The 23,469-nt window shown below is 39.8% G+C and overlaps 1 protein-coding gene across 4 annotated transcripts in view; it reads right to left on the bottom strand.

Annotated features, from left to right (window-relative positions):
• Window positions 1-6,423: 6,423 nt before the first annotated feature.
• Window positions 6,424-23,469, bottom strand: part of TBL1XR1 (TBL1X receptor 1) — a 109,730-nt gene continuing 92,684 nt past the window's right edge. For 3 of the 4 annotated variants that reach the window (XM_042041811.1, XM_042041812.1, XM_042041813.1), the window contains 11 exons: window positions 22,282-22,432; window positions 21,544-21,685; window positions 21,183-21,246; window positions 20,984-21,081; window positions 19,192-19,252; window positions 17,892-18,013; window positions 17,335-17,409; window positions 14,803-14,930; window positions 14,461-14,626; window positions 13,489-13,590; window positions 6,424-11,735 (listed from right to left, as the gene is read on the bottom strand). In XM_042041811.1, coding sequence (XP_041897745.1) covers window positions 11,709-11,735; window positions 13,489-13,590; window positions 14,461-14,626; window positions 14,803-14,930; window positions 17,335-17,409; window positions 17,892-18,013; window positions 19,192-19,252; window positions 20,984-21,081; window positions 21,183-21,246; window positions 21,544-21,685; window positions 22,282-22,432 — 1,136 coding nt within the window. In that variant the 3' untranslated portion in view covers window positions 6,424-11,708. The remainder of the gene's footprint in view (window positions 11,736-13,488; window positions 13,591-14,460; window positions 14,627-14,802; window positions 14,931-17,334; window positions 17,410-17,891; window positions 18,014-19,191; window positions 19,253-20,983; window positions 21,082-21,182; window positions 21,247-21,543; window positions 21,686-22,281; window positions 22,433-23,469) is intronic. The other variant, XM_042041814.1, reaches the window with a different exon arrangement.

Below are 23,469 nucleotides of genomic sequence, written 5' to 3'. Positions count from 1 at the left end.
AGTCTGTTGGGCTGATCAAAAATAGATGAAACAAAACCTAAAACACACGCTTCAAACGTGGCATTGGCACTAGGAAAAAGTGCAGCACAGTTTAGCAGAACAGCACCAGAAATGACAGGAAAGCAGTGGATTTTCATGCAAAGTTGCAACCACTATCTAAGGTCGCACTGAATGTCTATAATCAGTGTTTAAAGCCCAAGTCACAGAGACAGGGGTTGGGATTTTTTTGTACTGAAGTTCCCAGAAATGTGGCTGCTGAATTTGTCAGCCCCCCTAGAAGTATCTGTAATTCCAAGAGGGGAAAACACCTTCCACCCTCCAGGGGTACGACATTTATGGGTGAGAAAAGCAAAACAGCATTGCTCATATCCCCCTCCCTGTTGCTGGTTAGGAGACTGCTCTGATATTAAATCCTGCACTGATGCTGATGGCCCTGGACTGTGCCACAGGGAGCCAGAGCAGTGGGAAGAGCCAGCACTCCTGCAAGACAAACTAATGCAAGGAAGCAACAGGAAGGTCTGTAAGTGCACAGTGGCCAGCTCCAACATCCAACAGTGCCTGTGGAAGTTTCCCTGTTGTTCTGCAAAGCTGACAGCCTGGTACTCTTCCTGAAATCCTAATCTTTCCCTGCTTCCCCCGTACACCCACAAAGACAGCTGCACCTGCTATAATTCCCTTGGGAAGGGCGCTCCATTCACCCCCTCAGCTGGAAGGATCATGGTCCCAATGCATCAGCTCTTTTATCTGCCTTTTAATCTCCATTTTTCCACCCTTGAGGCATGCTCCATCTTCCCATCTGCAGACAGGGAAGGCCTGTACACCATCATTTACTCAGCGGACGATGAATCTGACAGTCTAATCTTAACTTCTTAACAGCTGTGTTTATTTACTTAAGTAGTAAATTGTTTCCTCTAAAGCACAGAGGGGTTTGTTTGAACAGACACACATCTCTGCAGTTGGGGGAAATTTGGTACTTGCACATGCTTTCTCTTGAAACTATACATTTTTCTATCACTGAAGTATCTGAATTACAGGCAATCTTGGGATCCAAGCTTTGCTTTAATGATTCCTCTGGCTGCTGCTTTGTATGAAGGAGCAGGCAGGCTGGAAGTGCAGTAAATTGGCTTGCAGGAAATGGGAAATAATAACACCACTTATGCTCTGAATCTGACTGACTACACTTGCTCCCATTCCAAGACACTTTTCTGCTACCCAATCGTAGTTCAGCTCAGATTACACGAGCCATTGCAACACCATATTGCCCTTTTAGCCTGTGTCCTCACTTACACACACGGGATAGTTCTGTACAAGCAGCACCACTCGAGGACAGAAGAGCTGTCAGGATACTTTAATGAGTCACTCACCCACACCCTGAAACTTAAAATCCAGCCCTGTTAGTCCAGATCAAGCTGGTTTTTGTGTTTCTGGAAACAGCCTTGAATACCAGGTGAGTCCTGCTGGGACAGCAGCAGCTCCTGAGCTCACACTGCTCTGCTGGATGCTCCTGCTCTCAACAGACTGTGACTGCTTAGGAACCCATACAAAGCACAACTCCTGCCCTAACTCTGGGGGAAGGAAGCAAACCCAAAATCTCACAGCTTATTGTGAACACTAAGCACTGCTGCAGCCATCCCAGCTGGAATTGCAAGTTTTGGAAAGCAGAGGAGATGCAGAAATCTAATGGGAAAATAGCACATCCTTCCTGCTCAGCAGCAGTGGTAATTTCTTAATATTAATGAACACGTACCATGATATATGATCCCGCGCTAATAAAATCTCCTCTTCTGGAATCCACTTCTCCTTGGGGATATGGAAGCAGCGGAAAATACAGCACACACCTACCCTCCCTATCACCACTGGGACTGCTGGATCCTTAAAGCTCCTCTCTCAAACAGGGCTGTAAAAGGAGATGCATTTTCTCCATGCTCCCCATGGCAGCAGCAGTCTCAGTTGAGCAATGGCCTCTATTTAGTTTGCAGGTGTGTGGGGTTTTCCAGTTCTAAAATGTGGTATCCATTTAAAGCTTTTTATTCACAACAGATTTGGATACTGTTGAATCCTTGTGACTTTGGTCTCTATAAAAGAAGTCCTTCACAAGACAGAATACCTGTGTGGTCAGAAAGCAAGAATATGTAGGTCTCCATGATACAGAAGCAGCCTTGTCTGAAATATATTTTTATAATATTAAAAAGCATTTACTGCCTGAAAGCATGTTTAACATAGAGCAGTTAAAATTTTTTCTCTCTTCCTTGTAACTCTTACCAAGTGTATTAACACATCACTGGAGCATTTCCTGAATTCACTTTTGTGTTTTGTTTTGCAGGCCCTGCTTCCCAGGGGCCCTTCTCCACTCTCACGGTTTCTGGAACATTTCTGTCACAGTGCTGGTTTGGGAGCAGAATCCCAGGTGGAAGCTATGGGCAGATACAATCCTCAGCCTGGTCCTCCATCCTATTTTGGGGGATTTTTTAAGTTTAATTCCTAGCTTTGCCACAGATCTGCTAGGCAGCCTTGGACAGAAACCTGTCATGGGCTGAAAATGGGGAAGGGGGAGCAACACAAAGGTTGCAGAAGGGAGAAAAGGTGTTTATGTAAAACTTCCAAGAACCAGTGGGTCCTTGCTGGGACATCAGCAATGCAAAAACCTATAAATTATTGAGCCACTGCTCATAGTTATTATAGCAGAACTGCAAAACCAGAAAACTTATTTTGTTTTCAGTTTCTCCCCAAGTTGTTTCAGAGACCATTTTTCTTATAAACAAGATTCTTATTTCAGTATTCATTAGATTGTTTGTCAAGGAGAGCAGCTGGTGCTGATGAATTGATTAAGACACTCTGAGGACAGTTCAGCTTAAGGAAGAAACGACACAGCAGATTTCAAAGACGTAAAAGGCTGCTGTGAACAATAAACAGCTTTTTCTTTCCCCCCACATTCAGGGTGGACAAAATGCTAAGTTTTTAACTGCAAAGAAGAGTCAGATTAGAAAGTGCTTCACCATTAAGGTTATTGCAGTATTTCAACAGGAGAACCTTGGAGAGCAGCCAGGCAGGACCAGACACATGCAGCTCCCTGACTGCCAAGGCCTCTTCCACACCTACAACCTCAGACACTTCCCCTCACCTTCCTCATCACTTGGTGACTCCCATTGTTTTCAAACAGGACCTCCAAAAGCAAAAGTATTCCCCTTTATTCTGCTTATTTACAACTCCTACTAGAGAAAGTGGAATAAAATGGCTGAAGAGCTAGAGAGACAGAACTCTTGGAATTCCTGTATCCATGTAAAAACAAATGACAAAGAAAGTCACAATGTGCTGATTTCATACTAACAGAGCAGTATGGGCACAGATTTCTTATCCTTATTGTGTCTTATTTCTTGTGCAATTCAGAGGCACAATTTACCTGCAACTAGAAAAGCATTTGATGGAAACACTGAGTTGATTTATCCACCCAGACAAGCAAACAGTAATAAGCCAGGAGATAAATAAATAAATGTGTCAACAAGTATTTCACTCTTGAATGCTCAAGATAAAAAATTATATACCTAAAGCCCAAAATTGGAGGATCACTCACTGTCCAGGCAACAGCACCAGACTAAACCTCTATACAGTTGACATTTCCAAGAAGTATTGGAGAATTCCCTGCCGGAGCAACATGCAGGGCAAAGTTATAATTTATTCCCTATGAAAACTATATTGAATGATTTTCCCATAGAATTAGCTGCAGGAACTGAATAGAAATAAATAGAATAAAATAATAGAATATTTAATTCAGCACACACAGCAAGTTTTGCCAATTTGAGCATGAGATGGTAAACAACACAATTGCAACAAACTACACAAACTCCTACTTCTGTGCCTTGGGAATTGCCTCCTGGCTTCAAATTACTCACTGCTAGAAAGTAGTTTGTTCCCATCCACCTAATCAGCACCTGACTTTGCTGCAGTGTTCAAGCAAACTGAAGACAGATGGGCTGTGGCAATAGAAAGTGAAAGAACTGCAAAACTTTCAAATAACTATTTAAGAAGTAAACTAAGTAAGTGCAATTCTTCACAATTCCCCTGTGGTGGACATTTGCTACCTTTAAAACTAATCACTTATGAGAAATTAAGGGATATATGTCAAAATTACTGTGGCTCCCAAGTATTATGAATTGTATCATAAAAAAAAGGTCTTTTTCCATATTTATAAAGCAGAGAGCCCCAGTGCAGCCCAAGTGTAACAGCCAGCAGACACTGTGCTCCAAGTGGCTTCTGCAACTGCAAATGATGCAGCAGCACCACTCCCTGAGCAAGAAAGAGGCTGTGGAGACCCAATGCAGCTTTGGAGAGCCCCCAGCCATGTCCACAAGACTTAACCCCACCTCTGCCCCTCTGCCTGGCATTTATTAAAGGCAGACCTCACACCTCAGATATTCTTGTCAGCTTAAAACATTTGAAGCAAGGACAAAGGTACAAATTAAACTAAATGGAGCCTGCAGATTTCATGGTTTCCATCAAGGCTAAGACAACATGCAAATAGCAAAGGGTGCCTTAGGTTTGTGGTGTGAGCACTTCAGCATAGTGGCACAGGAAACTTGATCTTTAATGGATGGATTTGTGATATGTCAGAATAAAAAATCCTTCATCCACCATTTCTTTTCAGAAGTGCTGCCCTAGGTCTGCTTGCACTGAAGTAATTGGGAATTTCCCCTCAGCATCACTGTGAGCTGAGCCCTTTGATTCTCTAATTGGGAAGGCAAAACACTCAGTCTGAGCTGTCACCAGTCCAGTGAAGTCTTGAAATGTTCAAGAACGTGTAACTCAGAAAGCTCAAAACACAGCATTCTCAAGGTTAAAATCAGGGCACTCAGCATCTAGAACAAGTCAGAAAAACTCTGTGGAAAAAAAGAAAATAGTCTACTGAAAGTACTCAACCTCTATTGAGACATCTTGACATTTTTTTGAGTCCAAAATCTTGACCTGGTAACTGAAGAATTAATCTAGAAGCAGAACATTTTCACGTTACATCTGTTAAGAAAAACCTCTGTCTTTGTTAATTCTTCACCGAGCTTTTATGGCACCAATTTTTAGTTAGTCAGATAAACAGGAAAGCCCCTGCACTGCAGAACTCCTGGGTCCGCTTTCCTTAAGGACAAAACACTAACTGGGGCATCATCATTCTCCACAGAATCATCAATAAATTCCTCCTAAATTATTATTCCATTACAGCTGCCCTGTGCTGACATCAGCAAACAGAAGATATTGCTTCAACTTCCATTAAATAATTTCCCTAGGAGGTAGGGAACATGGACTTTATGAATACCTGAGATCACTAGTTCCTGCAGAGTTATAAGAACCAGACTGTAACTGAAGTCCAAAGGGAAGATTTGGGAAGCAGTGGCATAAGGCACCCACCTGGAATGTTGTCTCCTCTTCACAGGATGGATCTGGGCATCACTACCACGTGAGAGCAACATGTACATAACAACACTGCTTCGTGGTTCCTGCATTTGCACTGAAACATCAATTCACAGTCTCTCAGAACTATGAAACTGCTCCAATATTGCTGCCTCAAAATCCAGGTGATGCAGAAATCTTGCAGTGCACTTGGACTCCAGGTAAAGGGAAGTCAAGACTGATTTTACACTTGTAAAACAGAGTCCCTCCTCTCTTTTCAATTCATTACAGGCACTTTTCAACAGCAAGTTTCAAAAAATTAAGATCAACTGATTTTGATAGCATTACTAAGAAAGCTACTACTTTTGAATATAGAGTAAATCAGTAATCTACAAGAAAAAGCAGCAATTTCACCATAAAGTTCTGGACACATTGAAAATAAACTGTCCAGGTTCCCTCACCTGGATTATGACATGACCCACAATTCTGAATGAATTAAAACATCATTATATGTACGATGGATGTATGCTATCTCACATGGGAATCTAAATGGTTTCACACATCTGAAATACAGTAACACAAACAACATTGCTCTGCACAACCAAATTGAGTTGCTCTGTAACACCAGATCTCCCCGACGTGAGATTCCATCACCATGAAGGAGCTGCTCCCACACCTCCAGAACCTTCCACACAGCTGGGGTGCAGCTGTGAGCACCACTGGACTCTGCTTCTGTTCCACAGGTGTAGGGGGGAGGGGAAGATGGAGCATGTGAAACACAAAATAAATCAGTTTCCCTAAATGGAACAGCAGGACATGGTGGCAGGGGATGGTGTCACCGTCACAGGATCTACTGTGTGCTCACAAAGATCCTACAGCCACACAGTGAATTACCTCCTGCTGCTGTTTGCACCTTGTCTTACCTGAAAATGTGCCAAACTAAATATTAAAAATAGTGTTTTAGTCTGTCACTTCCCCAGCCTAATGATCTGCAAATCTTCCATCCTGAACATTTAAAAGTACTGGTTATATAACATTCAGCCAAGGTAATATCAAAATATATTTTATTCTGGACCTCTTTCAGATCTGATTCAAATTACAGTTGTCAAAGCAATACAATGCAAAGGGAAACTGCAACAGAAAATGTGCCTAGAAGGGATATAAGGGCCTTGGGGACAAATCATTGTGATGTAGAACCAAAATACATCATAAAGTGTAATTAACATGGTCCAGGACAGTATAGAACATCTATATCAGTCTTCTTTAGACAATAATCATGAAAACTGAACAATAAAAGTCCTTTAAACAAGTACAAAAAACTGTCATGGGCTGGTTTACACTTTTACAACAGTTGTAGTTTAACTGGATAACTGAAGAAATGATGCAGACATTTTAATCCAGTGCTATAGGTAGGCTCACAGAATTAGACCCAAAGGATTTGTAACTCCAAATGAAACCATAACAACTACAATGTCAATGTCAGGAGAGAGAGAAAATTACTTCTGTATTCTAGAATTACTGTTCTGCACACTGCAGTCTGTTGAGGACAAGATTGCAAAGTACACTGGACTAGCAACAACATGCAGACTGTTTTCTTGTATTTACCCACAAATGTCAAAAAACATTATGAAGTAAAAATGAATGATTATTTAAAAATAAAAAAAACAAACAAAACAAAACCAAAACATGCCTCAAGTTATTGTCAAGCTTCAAACTTAAAGGCAGAGAAAGCGAATTATGTACTCAAAACTACTGATCTGAAGCACTATTAACACTAAATCTGCAATCCACTCGAAAAGGCAGATTTTCCTGGTTTGTCTGCCTCCCACCAGACTGACAGTGAAGACAGTCACACTTTCACAGCTCGTGGTATTTCAGAGCTTTCTCTAGAGGGAGAAGTGAGGACTGCTCCATGTCTCTCTCCCTACGGAAAATGTCAGGGATCTTGATGGAGATTTACTGCTGTCTCCCGAAGCCATATTTGCTTCTAACATGCCACAATGTTGCTTCTGCTTTCTTCAGGCGTCTGGAGAGTGTGGAAGTGATCCCACCGGGGGCTGGCTCTACGGGGCTTTGGGAAGGGAGGAGCTATCCCGCTCGTCAGCCAAAAAGGAACACTGGGCTAAATCCGGCAGGCCCTGCTCTGGTAAAACCCCGTGGACACCGAGGGACCCTCGGCTTGAGGGGGATGTGGCTCGTTTTACCCACACTGGGGCTCCAGCAGAGCCCCGGCACCTCCAGCGCTCGGGGTTCCTCATGAAGTGACAAAGGGATTTCTGGTGAAGTAAAGACTGGAAGAATCAGGTCCCAAGGCTCCTCTCTTCACTAAACAGACAAAACCGGACAACCTTGTATCTACAGGCTGAACCCCCCAGTTTGCAGCGGTAATGAAACTCCTTCCCTCAGCAGAGTTAAACGTGTCACCGGCTGAGGCCACTCTGCTGGCAAACCGGCATGGCCACCCCGGGCCACCCACTGTTCTCCCTAAACACAAAGGACATTCCCAAGGTACAACGCCCCACCAGACGCCCTAGCATGAGGTAAGCAGTGTAAGGAAAAAGGAGTGCTTTTTAAAATGAAAATCAATTAAAATTGGTAGAAATCTTTGGCCTTTCTCTCAAGATGCATTAAAGTGTCACAAAATCAAGAAACATGCTTCAAAATGCCATGTCGTTCTGACTCTGGTAACTACTACCTCCCCTCCACCCAACCCAAAAAAAGAGGCACTTTTAGTGTTTCATATAAGATTTCCAATCATCTAGTAGACATGCTAAATAACCCTGCACAATGGTAGTCCCAGAATAAACTCAGTTTATCAACATTACAAAGAGTCTAAAAAAGCTTTTATGAAGACCTAGATATTCTCTTAACTACACTAAAAAGCCCACTGGTTGGGAATCTTTACATCAATTTAAAAATGCAGAAAAAGGTAAAGTAAAAATAGAAAAAGACGAACTCTACAGAAACCTGGATCTGGTCATGCAAAAATGAGAAACGGGATTCTGAGATGGATGCACAGAAAGACAGCGAACTCAAGAGCAGTTCATTTCTTACCCCATCATTAATTCTGAGCCCAGCTTTTGCCCTTCCTTTTATCCTCTGTTTGGATATTTGCCTGTTACTGCGTTGAGCTGATAAAAATAGGAATGACTCCATCTGTAAGACTGAGCATGTATGTACATGCTACACAAAGTCAGGGCCTTGCTGCCATATGGCTTCCCCTTTGAAAGGAGCAATTTGGACAGTCCACCTCACCCTGGAACACGAGGCCTTTGTGCTATAAAAGACAGTAATTAACGTCACGGTTCTGTGGTGGTTTTGTCTCGGTTTCGGTTGGCAGGATGGCAGAACCCGGCGCACCCGGCCTGCGGCGGCTCCGGGCGTGCGGGGCGGCGGGAGCAGGAGCAGCACTGTGGCATGCGAGGCAGGACAGCAGGACAGCTACGGCCACACCTCGGCTCGGGGCCGCTGGCCTGGCCCCGTGGCAGCGGGCACTGCTGGCCCTCGCCGGGCAGGGGCTCCGCCCGCGCAGCCAGAGCGCTCGAGCCAACGGAGCCGACGTTCCTGCCGGAGCCAGCACCTGACAGCCCTGGCCTGGACACACTGAAGCTCTGGTGTTCTCTATTTCTGAGTGTGTGATGCTATGCTGAAGCAACTAGAATTACAACCAAAACAGCTGATGATTGAGAAAGAGGAAAATGGCAATACCCTAAAACATGGCTGTGTGATTTTGCAGCTATGTCACAGAATTCCACCACAATTGTTTAGATTGGCTGAAAGAATCATCCAATAACTTTTATGAAAATGAATAAACTGTCCATATTAAAATACAAAAGTACTATCAAGAATCACTTCTGACTTTCAGATTTAAATTCAGTGCAATTGACAAATGCATTGCTAAACAAAAAATGCAGCTTAAACATACTCAAAACATTTGTGTCTATTCCTGGGAGCACAGTTTAAAATTATTGCACAGAATTTTTTTTTTATTTTTATTTTTTTTCATTAAATGACAGAGGTCAGCCACAGTCATGGACCTCCAGCAATAAAAGCAATATTTCAAGTGCCAGACACTCAATATATTAGGTTTCCTACATATTGTAACTCACAGGGTAATTGCTCTAAACATTTGCAATATGTTCCAAAACCCTAAAAATAGCTGGCACAGAACCACCATGGATAACTGTCTTTGTGGATATGACTTGGTGTTGGTTTTAAACACTGTGTATGATAGCAGTATAATCCTGGGGTATATATAAACAATGTATTGTTGACTTGTCTTTACCACTGGCAAATTGCTACCCTACCTTAGCCAAACTCAGACTTGCTTCAAGTCATGTTTATTTCATGGAAATAGCAGAAATTGATGCCTAAAGAACAATGGTTAAAATGTCAAAGCTGCATTATCTCAATTAGATGAATTTATACTTAACTTGGAGGGGGGGGAAAAAAAAACCCAAACGAATAAAAAAATAGGTTAGAGACTAACAATCATAAGCCACAAAATTAATTGTGATTGAAATAGTGTTATAAAACTGATAACTTTGCAAAGCTCTGTAATATAAACCATTCCTTAAGTAAAATGTCTGTGACATAAATTTGACAACCTCTCTTTCTATAAATTTACACTCTTGGAATCTTATGCAAGACATGATGCAACCTTTTCGACTACACATACACATAAACACAACCTCATGCTATCATTTACAAATAAAATCACTATTAGTATACTTTTAATCACATGAGCAGAAAAAGGTTTGCCATATACATCTGTCATTGTAAGAAAAATACTTGATATTGTAAACAGAGTAAAAGACACTATATAGTAGTGATTATTAAAAAAATAGCAGCTTACATCTACCCTATATTTGGAAAAAAATGTAGTCACAAGATACAATAAACTGCAGGACTGGAGCAGCAGGGGAATTAGTGCAAGTATTCATCTCTTAAATAAGCTGAATCACTGCTATTAAAATAAACTTGAAGCAAGTCCTCTGTTTAAGTTTTTTTTTTTAAATCTAAGGTAGTAAACATTTTGCCTCTTAATGGCAGTGTTATCAAATATATGCCAAAGATTTTATTTTAATAAAGAAAAATTACATGGAATACTTTTAATACTGGAGTTTGGTTACAATTATACATCTAAGCTCCTACAAATAATGATGGGCAACTCTCAAAGAAGCTGTGGCATGAACCCTTGTCCAGAAAGATCTTAACCTCTTAAACAAAATCCCCCAGCTATACTTTGCTCCTTTTCACAATAGTGCACAATTTAACCATATTTTAGCTATGGTTTTAAAACAACAGAAGATGCATTTTTCCGCTTTTTTTTCCTTTTTTTTTTTTTTTTTTGCATCCCTGGTTTTTTTTTTCTCCTGTGTTTTTGTGCCCTTCTGTTTTTAAGTTTGGCAGAATTATGTCCCAAATAAGAAATTACTGCATTTCAGCCATGTCACCAGAAAATCAAACATAGCATTATACCCATTTCCATCATACTTCGTAGATGAGAAGGATGTGAAATATCACGCCGCAAAGAAGGATTTTTTTTTTTTTCTTCTCTCTCCCTAATCCCTTTTCCACCCTCCCTCTGTTCAAAGAGATTGTGCTCTGGGAGCCACAAAATGTACCAAATGTTATCAGGTTCAAACTACCTCTTCAAAGAATGCATCAAAACATGTTTCAAAGAAACGCCTTTTTTTTTTTTTTTTCCAAGGTGAAAAAAATATAAACAAGAAACTAATTCACTCCCTTACTTCATGCATTCGTAAACTTAACCAAAACAAAACAGAAAACCCAATGTTTAAAAGCAAAGAAAAAACTACTGCTGCAGATTTCTGTAAGTCCATTTTCTCTTTACACACAAACTGCTCAACTACTGAGAAGGAAAACAAAAATACCCCACAATCCACGTGAGAATGGATTTCATGGGGGAAGGGGTAATGAAGGCTGCCATTAGTATCTTCTGAATTTGGTATGTATATGGGTCTGCTCTTGTATATGGTATATTTCTCTCTCTCTCTCGCTCTCTTCTGGTTTTCATATCCAAAACCTTTAAATGTTATTTTGGGGCACAGCAGATTCCAGCACTTGGTGAACAGGATTCACAAGCTGTGACAAAACTCTGTCATCCTCTTCAGGGTGTAATTTTTTTTTTTTTCCTTTTTTTTTTTCTCCTTTTTTTTTTATATACAGTATATGTATATATTTCTTTTACATTTGGCTGTAGTGGACTGGCCATGGTTCGATTGGGACTATAGCAGTACATGGGTCAGGGACAGTCATTTTGGCTATGTACACATTCATAGTCGGTCCATGGCTTCCAACTAAGAGCGCTATTTCCGGAGGTCTAATACACAAACCTGCAAAGAGAGAGACACAGATAGAGCAGCTGCACAAGACCACATGGTTTTACAACTCTGTGTGAAGTATCAGAGCAAAACCTACAACATGGATTGTGTAAGCTTAACCTTATATCTATTAACAGTGGTTAAATAATATCAAAATGACCATGTGAGCTCTAAATGAGCCCCCAGCCAGCTCCAGTGCTAAGGGCACTGCTGCCTCCTGAACTGCTATCAGAACAGCAACAACATTTTATGTAAGCTGTTCGCCTGTTATTTAATACTGTGAGGCTGAGAACTTACTCGAGTCTAGTTTGTAAAAATATAAAATGAAATTAAAATACGTGGACAAGTACTAAAATGGATGAGGAAAACAGTTAATGGTGTACAAATTCGAGTTTTAGTCTTCCCAAAATCTCCACTGAGTAGTGCTTTTGGGTCTATCAGATGTAGAAGTCTATTAGTAAAATATAACCACACACAAGATAATACCAGCTGCAAGCACGTTTAAAACAGAGTGGATGAGAAGGGGTTTTGGTAGCAAATAATATAGAACAAATTAAGCCCAGCATTTTTTTAAATATCAGAAACTAAATGAAAACAAATCTATTCCAAGTACAATCAGCCTGTTGGGCTAAATTAATTGGAGGACTGGAAAGGTCACACAGCATGTATAAAAAAGGGTCATCTGGGGGGAATGATAATTAATTTTCTACTTAGGATATGCCTTGAGTTTTTTTCCTTTTATGATATTGCCTATAGTTACAGGACTAAAATGATATGAAAGACCAATCAAAATTAATTCTCTAGAATTTAGGCTTCTTAAAATCCAGAACTTCCTATTTTGTGCTTTGAACTCTAACAAAACAACCTTACTTACCAGCATGGAGCATTCAGGAAGGAAATGCTTTGGCACCTGTGTTAAAATACCACCTGAGACTCTGCACTACTAAGCTGCCAGGATTGCTTTTTGCTGATGTTTGTTAAAGGAAGCTGGAGCACTTCAAAACACAATTCCCTTATCAGCCTTGTTTTAATTTTGCTTTTCCTTAGGCTCTCCTCTCCTTTCTTTGCAAACAACGGCAAGAGAGAGGCAAGCAGAAACCCCAGGACTGTGCTTCCTTCTGAAGACCCTGCACATTCCCATCCCACTGCAGCTCTCTGCAGGACAGTGTCAGAGCAGCCAGAAGGTGATGCTCCAACACCCTGCAGTGAAATGACAGTGGGGGCATTCCTGATTAGTTAAACATGATTTTATTCCCTGCTTTTTCTAAGCAAAGTAAGCAGACTGGTACCTATATATAGCTGCTGACATTTCTAGGAACTTTTTAATTACAAGCATTTAGAAATCTGCACTTTGTTTCGCTGTTGAATGCAATGCAGAAGGTATTTCATTCCTGTCATGCATTATAATAATATCACCTACACTGAGCTTTTTCACTTGAAAAGGGCAGAGAAAGATAAACAAATTTGTTTCCAGACCAGCCACACTGAACACACTGACACAGTAAACCCCAGCAGGAACAGAAAACATAAATTGGAGTTATTTCCACCTTCTGAGGTTTTCGGGGGATTTAGAACAGTGATGCCTTAAACTGGAATAAAGATATTCTCCTTACAATATCACAGCATGGTTACAGGTGGAAACCTACAGGTGAGCTGGCTGTATTCAACCTTCAGCTAGAGAAGGAAATTTTGTCTCCATTTTTGGTTAAAAGATTACCAGAAGATGTTTGTTATTAGAACATCAACCAAATCAAGCAACACTTACTGAACCATCTGAAGCACTTGCTCCAACTTTGTCTCCTGCTGCATTCCAGCAAACCTCAAAAATCCCTCCTGTTCCCCGATAACTGTGAACTAGGGCACCTGTCTAAAAAAGGGACAAGCCAAGTAATTAATACAACAAAATCAAAATGAACAAGCACAATTTGTACATGTAAAAATTCCCCACTGCTTTCAAAAGCTGAAATTCTCAGAGGAAAGTGGTCCAGGGAGAGACTTGTGGACAGTCTCAGCACCTTGTTAAAGAATGTGACATAACCACTGCACCTTGAGCTCCTGTGTTTGATAGGCAAAACTGGGGATGGTCACGACTACTTCCAATTACTAAAATGAGCCTTTCAGAAATTAATACCCAATTCCCAGTAGCCAGAGACTGCATCATGCCTGACAACATCTTTAGACTTTCAAACATAACAAGCCCTTGGTTTTTTGCCAGAAATATAAAACAAGTAATAGTGTCCTTTTTGAGAAAGTTACATAGAAACACTTTGTCATCATTCTCTTTCCTCAACTATATTCTCTTGTTTGTCAGTGAAATTCAGTGGAACAGCCAATCAGATTAGTATGTCTACAGAGTCATCATTTTTCACAAAAACCCCTGTTTTATCAGGAATTTAAAGTTCAGAGTTAACAAATACTATTTTTGGATGAAATATGTTCTTGGAGAAACCTTGCTGAATGTGGGGTTTTGTCGGTGAGTTTTTGGTTGGGTCTTTTTGGTTTGTTTGTGGTTTTTTTGCTAAGACAATGTAAAAACAAGTACTACTTTACCATAGGCAAGCATTCAAAGTGAGAAATTAAATGTACATCCATTAAAGGAAATAATCTTAGAACAAAGAGAAAACAAGTGTGTTAGGAATGACAAAGCTCTTTGTGGCTGAAGTATGATGGAAAAACAAAGGTTGGAAGGATGGAAAAGACCAAAACACAAACTTCTCAACAGAGAGAAGAGCTATACCTGTGTATTCCAGATGTGTACACATTTATCAAAGGAGCCACTGGCCAGGTACCTGCCATCAGGACTGAAAGCTACACTGTACACAGGTTCTTGATGTTTTGTCAGAGTATGAATACAAATTCCTCTGTCTACATCCCATAACCTAACAGTAGAATCAAAGGATGCACTGTCAAGGAAAAAACCAGAGATTAATTACATCTCAATTCAACATATCTTTGATGCTAATACAAACAAAATATGATAAAGTATCCTACGTGCCTCAAAACATTCTGTGAACTTACATTTATAGAGTGAAGTAGAAATAATGTTTAACAAGCATTTAAAACCAGGATTAAATAGTACCTTGCTAACATAAGATTGGCATTTGGATTATTTGTTCCTGGTCCTGTAGGACTCCATTTGATAGTATAAATTTCTTTGTTGTGTGCTTGTAAATCATGGACACAACTGTCTTGTTTCATACTCCAGATCTACGATAAAAAGGGAAGAAAACACAAATAATTTAGCACAATATTGTACTAAAATACATTTGACATGGTTCTTCTGTATCATTTGCAGGCTGTTACCTTTTAGGCCACTCAAAACATTTGCTATGATTGCTAGGTTTCTAGAGTAATGATGCCAAGTATTATTCCAGGACCTTTCATTCTTTGGGTTATAAGTTCCCAGAGAGGTTAATGAGTAATAAAGGTGCTGCCTATAGAAATGAATCTGCCTGAGTTAACTGCAAACCCCTTGAGAAGTGCAGGGATGAGAGCAGATGCTGAAATGAGAAGAGCAATATGTAAATGCTCATGTCTGAGTTGATAAAATATCACGGTCCTATTTTTAAATGAACTTCTTGCTACACAGACTGAGTGAAATAAAGGGATAGTAGAGAAATTTTCTGTTTCCATACAAATCCAGAGATGCAAATACCACTATGGCATTTTCCTGACTTATTAGCATTTGCATTGCCAGATTTCAGTGTTCAGTACTTCACAGAGGTCATTAGAGGACTCCAACTCCTGTATGACCATGCTCAACAAACAAAATAACTTTATTCTATTAAGAGTCTACATTGTTCCTACAGAAGGGATTTTGGAAGGCTTTTATACCTTTTTCTACATGTGAAACTGGATATGGAAAATAACCATTGGAATGGTTTTTTAAATAGTATCTGTTTCAGTAATGCTTTTAGATCACTTTTTGTTAGAAAAAGCTACCAGGAACATGCTTAAGCCCAACTGTATTTAAGATGCAATTGAGGTACATGTTTAAATAAATGGTGCTTTTCAGAACTGCTGCTTTGCTGAAGCGGAAATTGATTTTCAATGTGCAGACAGAACTGAAATTGTATTTCCAGTTTAAACTGATGGGATCAAAATCTAGCTTCTCATCCCAAAACCAGCATGGATGAAAGTCTGTATCAGCTGCCCTAGAGAACATCAAGTTGTAGATAGAAACTAACCAAGTAAATAAATCACTAAGCCCTTCCATGTGCTTCCAAACCTGGTATTTATTCCCTCTGCCATTGAAAAGTAAGGGATCCACAAGTGATTAGTGATGTGTAGACTCATCCCCCAGCACTTGGTGTTTGAGCTAATCCTGAGCAAAACTATAACATTCTTTGCAGCCTGGGCTCAATTCGAAACAGCTGCCAAGAAGTTAATGCCTGAATCCCACAAATGCTGACACATTCCCAGTTATCACCTCTACTCATGGAGAGGCAGCAGCAACAGCTCGAGCTCTAGACTGGAATTCGTCACCCTGGAGTTTCAGCTGCTTTAAGTATTAAATACCTGGCTTAAGCTGGCTATTTTGACTCCATCCACTGCCAAGGGAGAACAACTGATGCTCTCAGGGGTTTACTTACACACTTGACTTAAGACACTTAACTTAGGAAAGGATAACTTGCTCTTCAGCAGTGCTGACTGGAGATGTCTAGACATCCACCTCTAGATAGGAGGCTTAATGCTTAAGTGTTTGTATTTAGATAAGGTGACTTCCCTTGCCAGAGCCTGACCGTGTGCCAGTACAAGGGATATGTGGCTGCTCATTCAGCCATTCCCTGATTAAGTAACAGTGAGCTGGATAGAACTAACTGTCCCAAGGGCTACTAGCAGGACAGTGCTGTCAATGTAAAAAACGTGTCCTGAGACTCTACCAAGCACAGTGCTAAAGCTGCCAGGGAATGTAAAGCAGTGCAGGAGTCACAGAAAGCATCTGTACCATGGAAGCAGCACAGGTCTGTCAGGCATGAACAGCCTCATTTCTGCTGGTGGCAGGTTTGTAAGGATCTTCGTGTGCCCTGAAGTCACGTGTGTAAGTTGCAGTGTCCTCTGCACTCACAAGTTTGCCCCTGTTCTACAAGAAATGTAGCTGTGAATCATTTGGAGGACAAGTGTAGGTGTGACTGAAAATTGCAGAATGATTCCTGATGAACTGGAAAAATCCAAGAGTGTACACAGCCTCTGAAGAAAAAACATGCCAAAGATTTGAACTAGAAAGAAGGGGAAAACAGAATAAAACCAGGAAAGGAGCAAGTCACCCATTCTTGTATGTGTTACATGACATGCATTCCAACTTTTTGTTTTAACCAAAAGCAACCATCGGGCGTGAGAGCTTAATGATTAATGACCTGATTCTGTAAACAGCTAAAAGCACCTAATAAATCATGCTCCAAGTTTCAGGCTGGCAGCCTGTAACAAGTTCTCTGGACCAAAGCTTGGCTCTGATTAACAAGGATTTCTAGGATTGCCTAACCTTGTTATATTAAAAAAGAGCAAATATTGGACCACACGGCAAGTACAGTGATACTGCTGGATTGTCCATTCCATGGTGTGCATTCCAGAGTCCTACAAAGACAAGCACCAGCCTCAGAACTCCCATTACCTTTAGAGTCATATCATCAGAGCAGGATGCCAGCAGATTACCAGTTGGATCCCATTTGATTGCATTTACTTCATTCTAAAAGTGAACAATGAGAGTAAGTTGGAGTCTTCCCTTCCATTACAAATGACAGCTTACAAAAGATGAAGCTGGACAGCAGTTATGAGCATTTGCATAATTGTCAGGATTTTAGCACTTAATTTTTATTCATAGCTTGGCCTTCAATAACAACAGCTTTTTGCTATCCATTTATTACATTCCCCATGCATACTTGTACACCATGTGGGAAAGTCTTGAAGTTACCATGTTTCTTCTTCTAAAGCTCACTTTTGCATCCTGACACTGGTAAAACAAGCTGCACACGGGGCTGAGAATCGTCCTGATAATCACAGAGACTGTGATTACCATAAAACCTTAACCACAACTACCTATGTGTGCATCTACTGCCTGTAGCCAACAATCAACCATTATACAAGTGCTGGGTACTGGTAAATTTACTGAGCCCCCAAACTCTCACCAATAAAAATATCATAGAGCAACCCCCTTTTTGCAGTACTTACCGTGTGACCCTGGAAGGTTTTGATGGGCCTATCTTGTCCTAGTTTACAAACGTGAATACACATGTCTGTACTGCAAGAGGCAAATGTGTTGTTACTCTGCCAATCAACATCTAATGCTGGTGCTAAAAGAAAAAGGAAGATATTTAAAGCTACAGTATGCATTCTGCAGGAATTTGATGTGCAAATTTAGCACGTACCACCCTGGAACAAAAGCCAACAGGAAACAATCATTAATTTTACAGCAGTTAGTTCTCAAGATAAACACTGTGAACAGGAAGAAATGCAGCCCAAACAAGTCTTACACAAAATGGAACAAATTTAATGTAAGTCATCATAATATGGAACATATTTGAAATCAAAGTTATACAGAAGACAGTGCAGCAGGACATCAAGCTGTACTTAAGCCATCTACAAACAAATCTCAGGAGTCAGCACAAGGAACAGGTTCCCACAACTTCACACATCATCATGCGTGAGCTCATCTCCACCAACAACTGCTGCTCGTGCTCAGGGATGGCAGCCATGGAAAGGTAAGGGTTTATTCCTTTCTTAATTCCAGCATTGTAAGGTGTGGTAACTTGAAACTTAATCATGGGCAACATATTCCATCTGATCAAGACAGCTGTTTACGGCAAATTGCACAGACAACTGCTTGGAGTAAATGCTGAGTTGATGTTTTTGACTGCTGTCATGGCACTGGAAATGTGGCATGAGCGGAATAAAAAGTGGGAACAAAACACGTTTCTTAAAGGCCCTTCAATGACACGTCTGTCATCCTCTCCATTCTGTTTTCCAGCTGATTCTGGCAGGATTGCTCAGCATGCAGCCCACAAAGCAATTTGTCTGACCTCCTGCACTCCCACCCCAGCTGGCCAGGGAACAGCTTTCAGCTGGTTTGGCCAAACAAGCTGGGGACAGCAGAACAATGGGACGTGGGGTGGGATTACCACACCAGGAGGATGGCAAATGTGGTCCTTAGGTGATAAACACAAATCCCTTGTGGCCCACCCACTTGATTTGTCAGCCACCATACTACAGAAAGTCAGAAATACTTGGATTATTTATCTCTTATGACTTTCATGGAACTGCAGTAAAACTGCAAGTTATAAAATCAGAACAAATCTAGCTTTGTTTACATTCTCAAAATTCAAATACAGGAGTCAGTAACCCAGGACTACCTGTAAGATTTTAAAATGATGCAAATAAGCAGAATAAACATCAGATTTTTAAATTTATTTTTAAAAATAACACCTTTTTGTCTTTTCAGATGACAAGCCTGAATGATAAAATCAAGACTTACCAGAATGAAAAGGAAACTGCTGCTTGGCTTCGCCAGTGTGGGCATCCCAAATAATTGTGGTCTGTGTTAAACAAATAAATAAACATTGAACAAACTTGTACAAATTGCTAATTTCCCCACAACTACCACCACTCTCAAGTATGAGAATACCTACCCTGCTCCCCATCACCCAAATCTGCTCTTGATTATACATTTCTAGAGTTTTACCCAGTACTAAAAGAAATAGTAATAGATGTACGGACAACAGTAGAACACTTAGAATTGCATTAGAAAGGTGTTTAGTCACAAAATTTTGGGGTCTGGAGGGAAGAAGGAATTTGTGGGTTTTTACCCAGTTTTATCCCCTTAGTCCTATTTATATTCTTGTAATCCATTCCACATGCCTATTTTAATTTCAAATACTTGTATATTCAAATTGTAATATCAGCTACTCACGTGTCCCTAAGGAGACGTTATTAACAATTAGTCACATACTGAAAGATTTAAGGGTGTAATTTCATTCTAAGTTGTTCTCTGCCAATACTTTGAAAACCTTCTGGTTAAAGAAATCTTACATGACAAAATTAGTATTTTATGATCATTATATTATATGCCAAAGTCCCTGGCCTACCTCAATGATCAATGAAAATTTTGATGCCAATGGAAGCATGAACTGACCATATAAATTAATTATGGAAAAGGAGCCTAAGGTTTGAGTCATTCTCTCTGCTAATGCAGAATATTTTTCAAAGCATAATCTCAGTTTGTCTAAGAAGTTTTATTGACTGAAATGAGGCTTCTATTTCTTCCTTAATTATTTTCCTGCAAATGAAAGCTGTACCTCCACAAATATTTAAAAACTGGCATAACCATCACAGCTGCCAAAAGAGTAAACACATCCTTTCCATGCTCTGAGACATAAAATTTTCCTTCCCTTGTGCCAGCACAAGCATTTATAAAGCTGGCTACTAAAGCAAACCAGGTAAATGCACGCAGGGGAAAAAAAACCAAAAAAACAAATAATGGAGAGAATTTACTACTTTGCAGTAACACTGCCAGTTTTAAGTGGTTGTAATGAGGTTACAGTTTGCCACTCTCACTAAGAGAAAACCTGTGCCAACTTCTGCACCTTGAATCAGTTACAGAGGAAAAAATCAACTCTCTTTACTCTTGCAATAGTCTATTTGATTCTTTGAATTCACTTTAAGTCCATTTCTCATCACTCTGTGCCCTTCCTACCATTCATAAAACCTCTCACACTAACAGCAGCTCTGAACTGAAAGACCTTGTGAGCCTAATTTGTTTAGAGATGTAAAATAAAACAGTCAAACAATGAGCTCCATGGCATTACACCACTGGCACCTCCCCAGTCACATATATCAATTCTCTGTATATTCCAGCTCTAATCTTTTTAAGCATTTTCAGGTTTGACTGATATCCAACTCAGCCTGAACCTATTCCTCTAGTACAATTTTCTTTCTCCTGAGGCTTTGCATGAAGTGTCCACTGGATTTTACATGGTTTGGTTTTACAATAAATTGAATGTTTCTGGTTTCAATGCACTTACTTTCCAACTCAGGCTAATCTAATGGAAAGAGATCCACAGACTGAAATCTAAGAAATTATAATATCTCAATAAACTACTATAAAACCTAAGGAAACATAGCTAAGCATAACAAGATCTTTGTAAGCACATATTTACATCCCATGCCTTTAGTTTCATTTACTTACTTTGCATAGTTTTGCTATTTTGCTTACAGTTAGATTATAACCGTGAAGGAAAGAATTTTAATTTTACCAAAGATTATCTCACCTTGTCCACTCCTGCACTTAAAATGAAGTTTCCTTTCTTGTTCCATTTTAACGCAAATATAGGACCTTTATGTTGCCCTAAGGTGCTGGCAAGATTACCTGAAAATTTATATTGATATGAATACATTAAAAAATAAAAAACTATGCTGTGAGCCACAATATAGGAAAATATATTGCAAATTAAAAAGTATTTTGCTTACCATCTTTAGTCCATATCCTTGCAAAGCCATCATAAGACCCAGTTGCTAGAAGTGTACCTTCACTCTGTCAGCAAAAAGGTTATTTATTTATTTTTACTGCATAATTCAAAGCAAAAGAGCACAAAGCAAATTTGAGGAAGAATAGATCTGCGTGGGATTTACGATATTTATTTCATTGATTGCAGCTTATTAAAAAGAAGTTCCTGAAGTACAACAGAAGAAGTTACTACACTGCTCAAAGTGAAGAAACATTTCTGGTGCTGCCACAGAGGACCCCGCTGCTGTCACTTAGGATTGGACCAGGAGGTGCTGTAGGCACGATTTTCCTGGAAGCATTTTGAGCGCCGCCGTTTGTACTCACGTTCCAATCCAGCGATGTCACGTCCTTGTTGCTGGGTACATCCTGCCCCCCTTCCCGGATGCAGTGCCGCAGCACCAGCTGCGTGGAGCCGCTCGTGCTGTTCTCACTGAGGTTCCATATCCGCGCTGTCGAATCGCCAGATCTGCAGAACAGCCAGTGGGGAGAGAGATGCTGCCATTTAAACATGGGCAATGCCGTTTATTTCGTGTATGTATTCATAGATATCGTTGTAATGATAGCCTGGGTTATTACAGAATATGCAGTGTGCAATATACAATATATTAATAATATATAGTATGCATAATAATACATTACAGACCATATTCAGTTATATATTTAGAGTTATATATAGTTATTTATATTACATACAGCATGTAACAGCAATATGTAATATAGCAATATACTATATGTGCTATACAATATATGATACAAATTTTATATAAATCATATATTTTTATATTCAATACAGTATAATTATATTTAATATTATACTAGATATTAATTCCATATTCATTATATATTAATTGCAATTATTTTTAATAACAATAGCGATGATGATGATAATAATGATAATAATAATAATAATAATAAATTCCATTTTAAAGCACTATTCTCTAAAGAACAAACACCACGGCATGTGATGTTTGGGGTAGGTGTTCCCTGAGCCTGCTGCCCTCCCCACACAGCAGCGTGCCCCCAGCACAGATAATTCCATACACACGTGGTCAGTGCACATACCCTGAGGCCAAAAGGTCACTAACGGGATTCCAGGCACAGATGAACACTTCAGATTCGTGGCCACGCAGCACCACTGCCTTGTTGGGAGGGATTTCGACATCTCCATCTACTTCCATCATATCCGTGTGATTATCTGCATTATGGGAAACAACAGTAGAGAGGTGGATTTTAGTATTTTGGGACGTTGTGACTCCTGTATGGTTCAGATTCTTCTGGGATGAGTGCAAGAATTCACAACTTACGTGATTCAAAAATTTGACAGAGCTGTCACATTCTTTTATTTTTTGGGTTTCAATTAATGAAGCACTATAAACAGATGGGGAGTTTCAAAAATGTGAGAAAGCTCTTCTCCCCTGTAAACCTTCACATCCAAACAGATTTCATTTTGGAGCTCCAGAACTGGGGCCAAAAGTTAATTTTTTGCTATGCTAAAAAACAAATGCTGTTACAAGTACTCACTTTTTCAGGCCCGATGCTGCATTGTACAATATGTTACTAGTCCAGCTTGTGCTTTAAAAATACATTTATAACACATTCATTTTCAAAAATCTCTCTTTTCACCAATTTCAGTCAAACAGGTTTTAAATCCACATCTCTGACACTCCATTTACAAAATGGCTTTAATTAATATAATCACATTTGGTGATAGAGCAAACTGATAACCAAGCTTCTCAAACTTCACCAGCAATTACTGTGGAATTATGGCAGGGTAACTTTCTGCGTGGAAGTGAGGTTGAATCCATATTTTTCTGGGGGTAATTCAACTGACAAAACAGTTTTCCTGGCATCTACCATCAATCATTTTCTATTATTAAAAATGAATTCACGATGAGTGCAAATGCAGAATGTAAGAAATGCTGCACAGTTCACCTGTTCCATATTTATTCACTGCAGTTAAAGAAATCACTTCACAGCTATTGCTTAATTTAGCATTGAGGGTTTCTCTCTCTGTTTGCACATGCAAGAAAATAGAAAAGGCTATTAAAACATGCATATTTTTTGAGAAAGAGCACCATATAAAGCATTGCTTCAGTCAGAGGATCGATGCCAGTCTGAAGTGCTGTACAGCCAGCAGGGGTTGCTGGCAGATCACATTTAACAGGGCTGAGATCCGAGGTCTACCCTTCCTCTATCCACAGTTATCAAGTAAATATCCTTTTTAGATTTCTAAATGAAAGCATCAAAGTA

Source organism: Corvus kubaryi, unplaced genomic scaffold (assembly GCF_017639235.1).
Source record: "Corvus kubaryi isolate FWS band 111438036 unplaced genomic scaffold, C.kubaryi_AGA036_p1.0 37397, whole genome shotgun sequence".
NCBI lineage: Eukaryota > Metazoa > Chordata > Aves > Passeriformes > Corvidae > Corvus > Corvus kubaryi.
This window is presented reverse-complemented; position numbering and strand designations above follow the sequence as displayed.